Source organism: Sphaeroforma arctica (assembly GCF_001186125.1).
Source record: "Sphaeroforma arctica JP610 unplaced genomic scaffold supercont1.2753, whole genome shotgun sequence".
Classification (NCBI taxonomy): Eukaryota; class Ichthyosporea; order Ichthyophonida; genus Sphaeroforma; species Sphaeroforma arctica.
Window position 1 is genome coordinate 1 of NW_014037805.1, and position 5,021 is coordinate 5,021.

The 5,021-nt window shown below is 43.4% G+C and overlaps 2 protein-coding genes across 2 annotated transcripts; both read left to right on the forward strand.

Annotated features, from left to right (window-relative positions):
• Positions 1 to 667: 667 nt before the first annotated feature.
• SARC_12954 (hypothetical protein) lies at positions 668 to 871 on the forward strand (the record flags this gene model as incomplete). Its single annotated transcript, XM_014292929.1, has 1 exon — positions 668 to 871. A coding segment is annotated over one exon (204 nt), but the record flags the coding sequence as incomplete, so codon positions are not given.
• Positions 872 to 3,853: 2,982 nt separating this feature from the next.
• SARC_12955 (hypothetical protein) lies at positions 3,854 to 4,122 on the forward strand (the record flags this gene model as incomplete). The annotated part of the gene is made up of 1 exon (XM_014292930.1): positions 3,854 to 4,122. A coding segment is annotated over one exon (269 nt), but the record flags the coding sequence as incomplete, so codon positions are not given.
• Between the last annotated feature and the right edge of the window lie 899 nt (positions 4,123 to 5,021).

Consider the following 5,021-nt stretch of genomic DNA (forward strand, 5'->3'; position numbering starts at 1 on the left):
TGATTGTCTCATCATCATTGTTGGTAGGCTTGTATGTTTGGGAACATACCGCGCCCATAGGCGAACAAAACAAACACATCGAGACAGTATACCAGAGAATCATCTAAGGGCACCCTTCACTAGTCGATTTAGGGTTACTTATCTCATACAGCACAACTCGAACTGGGTCGTGTACATGCACGCCATCCTGCCCATACGCCAAGGGTTGTGAATCACTATCCTTTTGACCCGTTCTGCATCGTGGAGGTGACCCCGAAAATGAAAATTGGGGCTTGTCCTCACACATGTCTCATTCGAGTTCGCTGGTGCACGGGTGTTCAAGCGCACCCCACTGATCGTTTTAAACGATACCAGCTATGTGCTGGTTTCTTTCTCTTGGGACTGTTCCACTGCACACAACCTGAAAGCTACACCACCGATCGCATGTGAGCTATCCGAGGGCTCCTTCGCTGTATAGTCCCCCATCGACCCATTCTGGGTTCACGCTTGCGCAGCCGAAAGGCATAGTGTCAGATGGACCTCAGTATCTTGTGTGTGGTGTGGGGAAATGCCGAGCCTCCCAACAGCACGATTGCACCCCCCCCCACATACACGCACACACACACGCACACACACACACACACACACACACACACACACACTCTCTCTCTCTCTCGTTTCGCCACAGAAAGACGCCATTGTCCACACGATTACGTTCGGAAAGTACAGCAAAAAGCACATCTGCAATCTGAAGGAGTTCAAGGTGTACGGGGGCATGAGCGAGGAGGGGATGATCATGATACTGCACAGTGGCCTCAACAACGACGATGAGCTCGAGCAGTTTCCGGTGATGCATAAGGTGGGACTGATGCAAAGCTTTTTAGAGTTTTAGGGGTTTAGAAGTTGAGGGGTTTAGGGTTGGTTTAGCCAATATATGAAAGTGTTGATATTAATATATCAAAGTGTTGGTTATAATTTATATGAAAGTGTTGGTTATTATATATTTTAAAGTGTTGGTTATAATATATATGAAAGTATTGCTTAAAATATATATGGAAGTGTTGGTTATAATATATATGAGTGTTGGTAATAATATATATGAATGTACTATATATGAAAGTGTTGGTTATAATATATATGCAAGTGTTGGTTATAATATATTAAAGTATTGGTGATAATATATATAAAAGTGTTGGTTATAATATATATGAGAGTGTTGGTTATAATAAACATATATATGAAACTGTTGTTTATAATATATATATGAAAGTGTTGGTTATAATATATATGAAAGTGTTGGTCATAATATATATAAAAGTGTTGGTTATAATATATATTGAAGTGATGGTTATAATATATATGAAGGTGTTGGTTATAATATATATGATAGTGTTGGTTATAATATATATATAAAAGTGATGGTTATAATATATATAAAAGTGTTGGTTATAATATATATGAAAGTGTTGGTTATAATATATATGAAAGTGTTTGTTATAATATATATGTGGGTGTTGGTTATAATATATATATGAAAGTGTTAGTTGTAGTATATATGGTTAACGGTGGGTAGTGTGCTTCTTGTTCTTGATTGGGGTGGCATCCGTGTTCGATTTACGCATGGTGGCTCTGAATGCTACGTCTCATAACGGTATCCCTGAATGGTACTAATTAGAGCGATGTACATACGGATTGAGAAGCATACGTTGTTGACCTACCACACGCGCGTCATTCCTATATGCATAGATTTCAATAGGGGTGCTATATCGTATCGAATCGGTCTAGATACAACCTTAGCCTCATGTCGTCTGTGTGCTCAAGTGGTGTCGCCGTCTGTGCCACTCCCACACACCTCCGACTATCCCACCGCACCCGGTGTTCGGGTTCTGTTGTGCCAAGACAAGGCGCTAGCCATGTGTATGGCGTGAGAGCTCAACTGTATTATGTACGCACACTCACACACATTCGCATCTCTGCTTATACCAGGTGGATGGTCTGGATTTCGTATGCCGTTACATCAAGATAGTGCCGTTGCAGTCCTTCGGCGAGAGCTTCAACTACTCAATCTGGCACGTCTGTTCTGTGTCAACTGCGCTATATACGAACGCACGAGATTGATAAAAGCCTGGCGCGATGTGTGTGTATATGTATGTGTGTGTGTATGTATGCGTGTGTGTGTGAGTGAGTGAGTGAGTGTGTATGTCTGTATGTATTTGTGTGTATGTATGTATGTGTGTGTGTATGTATGTGTGTATGTGTGTGTGTATGTATGTATGTGTGTGTGTATGTATGTATGTGCACACACACACACACACACACACACACACACACACATATATATATATATATATATATGTGTGTGTGCCCTTTTTAACGGTATGTCTGTTTACATATCTGGACAGTGTATTGTTTAGTAAACGCGCGTAGATACAGATTATATACACAGGCTCGGGAGCGCCCCTGATATATCGGATCATAGCAGATCGCCCGTCCTGTTTAGGAGACGCGTTGTGGTGTTTGTCTTTGCCCAACCAAACTAGTGTACTATCCATTCAATACTCAAGCATGTGTAGACACGCACACACACACACACGAGAATGTGTACTGGTGTATATATTATCGGCATTGCCTGTGTGTGGTATGCGTTGTGGTGGCTATCTGTTACATATACATACGCTGCTGGAGCTCCCTAAACACCACCTGCAGTCTCAGCAGAACACGCAGGCGTGCATGGCACACGGCCCCGTGACATTGTACAATGAGTCCACACACACACACACGCGCGTGTCACCCCTTGATTGGCATACATGTGTGCTACACGCGTGTCCTAGCCACAGGGTGCTCTCTGAATGGGTCGTTGCTGGTGCTTGGTTCGTGTCATGCCTCCCACCGTGCTGCGTATGGCGTTAGTTGTGGTGGGCGTGTGGTTGCTTGTGAGTGTAGTGTGTTTGCAGAGCCAGCGTGACCCGAGCGCTCGTGTTGTACCTGATGGCGAACCGCTTCGGGGCACTGTATGCGATTGTCATGTTGTTTCCTACCGTGGACTGAATGTGATTGTCTTGTTGTTTCCTACCGTGGACTGTATGTGAGTGTCTTGTTGTTGACTGTATGTGGTTGTCTTGTTATTTCCTACCGTGGACTGTATGTGATTGTCTTGTTGTTGACTGTATGTGATTGTCTTGTTGTTGACTGTATGTGACTGTCTTGTTGTTTTCTACCGTGGAGTGTATGTGATTGTCTTGTTGTTGACTGTATGTGATTGCCTTGTTGTTGACTGTATGCGATTGTCTTGTTGTTTCCTACCGTGGACTGTATGTGATTGTCTTGTTGTTTCCTACCGTGGACTGTGTCATGTAGTTTCCTTATATTATTGTGTCCTTATTCTCTCCTTGTTTTCACAGGTACATGCAGATCAAAGGAGTGGCGGAGCCTACCAGTGTAGCCACCGCTCGACGACAGACAGACGAGCACCTCGAACGGGAAGCCATGAAGCTCTGTCTCAAACATCTGCGACAACGCAACCACACACAGGGTATGTGTGGTGAGCCTTTGTGTGTGTGGATAGTGTGGCGTGTACTTGTGTTTGCGATGTATGGATACCGATCCGTTTGTGTATGTATGCAGATAGAAATACATGTGGACTTATGGGAGGGGTGTGTATATACCTGTCCGTTTATAAATGTAAACAGGTAAGAATGTATTTATATTTATGGATGTGATACATGTATGCTTATCTATTTATAAACCTACGCAGATACTAATATACATAAACACAAAGTCATCATACATGTGTGTAGCAAGTAATGACACATACATTGATAATTGTACACACACACACACACACTCACCTGTGCATGCATGTGTTTGCATGCAGCTTTCAATGCGTTGCAGGCCATGACCAATGTTGAGCTAGAGCATCCTGCGCTGTCGCAGTTGCATCAGCTGTTGGTGGTGGAAGAGAACTATCAGGCGAGCGAGGCTCTACTGCGACAGATGGCCGCGGAGAATATATTCGAACAGTATATACAGAAGGTGAGTGTATGCAAACAGTATATGAAGAAGGTGAGTGTATTCAAACAGGATATGGAGAAGGTGAGTGTATGCAAACAGTATATAAAGAAGGTGAGTGTATGCAAACAGTAAATGAAGAAGGTGAGTTTATGCAAACAGTATATGAAAAAGGCGAGTTTATGCAAACAGTATAAAGTAGGTGAGTGTATGCAAACAGTATATAAATAAGGTGAGTGTATGCAGACAGTTTATAAAGAAGGTGAGTGTATGCAAACAGTATATGAAGGTGAGTGTATGCAAACAGTATATGAAGGTGAGTGTATGCAAACAGTATATGAAGGTGAGTGTATGCAAACAGTATATGAAGGTGAGTGTATGCAAACAGTATATGAAGGTGAGTGTATGCAAACAGTATATAAAGGTGAGTGTATGCAAACAATATATAAAGAAGGTGAGTCGATTCGAATAGTATATGAAGAAGGCGAGTGTATGCAAACAGTATAAAAAGAAGGTGAGTCGATTCGAACAGTATATATAGAAGGTGAGGTCATGTGCTTGGCTTATATCAGCGTAGTGATGTGTGGTTTAGATAGGCATTTGGTGACCAGGTGAATGGCCTTGTGCGGTGTCTGTTACTGACAGACTGTCCTGTGATGTGGCCTCGATTGGGTTTCCTTTTTATCTAATAACCCTACAGAGGGCGACCCTGGCTGGGTTGATTGGGTTTGTTGGGTTTGTTGTTCACCGTCACTAGTCGGCTGCAGTAGTACCATGCATGCCCTACTGCTGAGTGGTCTCCGTCAGTCGTGGCTGACTGAGCTTTTGGCTCATCTGTTCTTTTGCGCTCAGATGGGCTACACTCCACAGTGGACGCACATAGTCCCCGTCGGCACAGACAACGCACCCACAGACCACCGCCCAGGGTGCAGGGGAGGGCATATCATGGTTATGGATGCGGCCCAGAACAAGTATGGGATTGCAAACATACGCACACACACACACACACACACACACACACACACACACACACA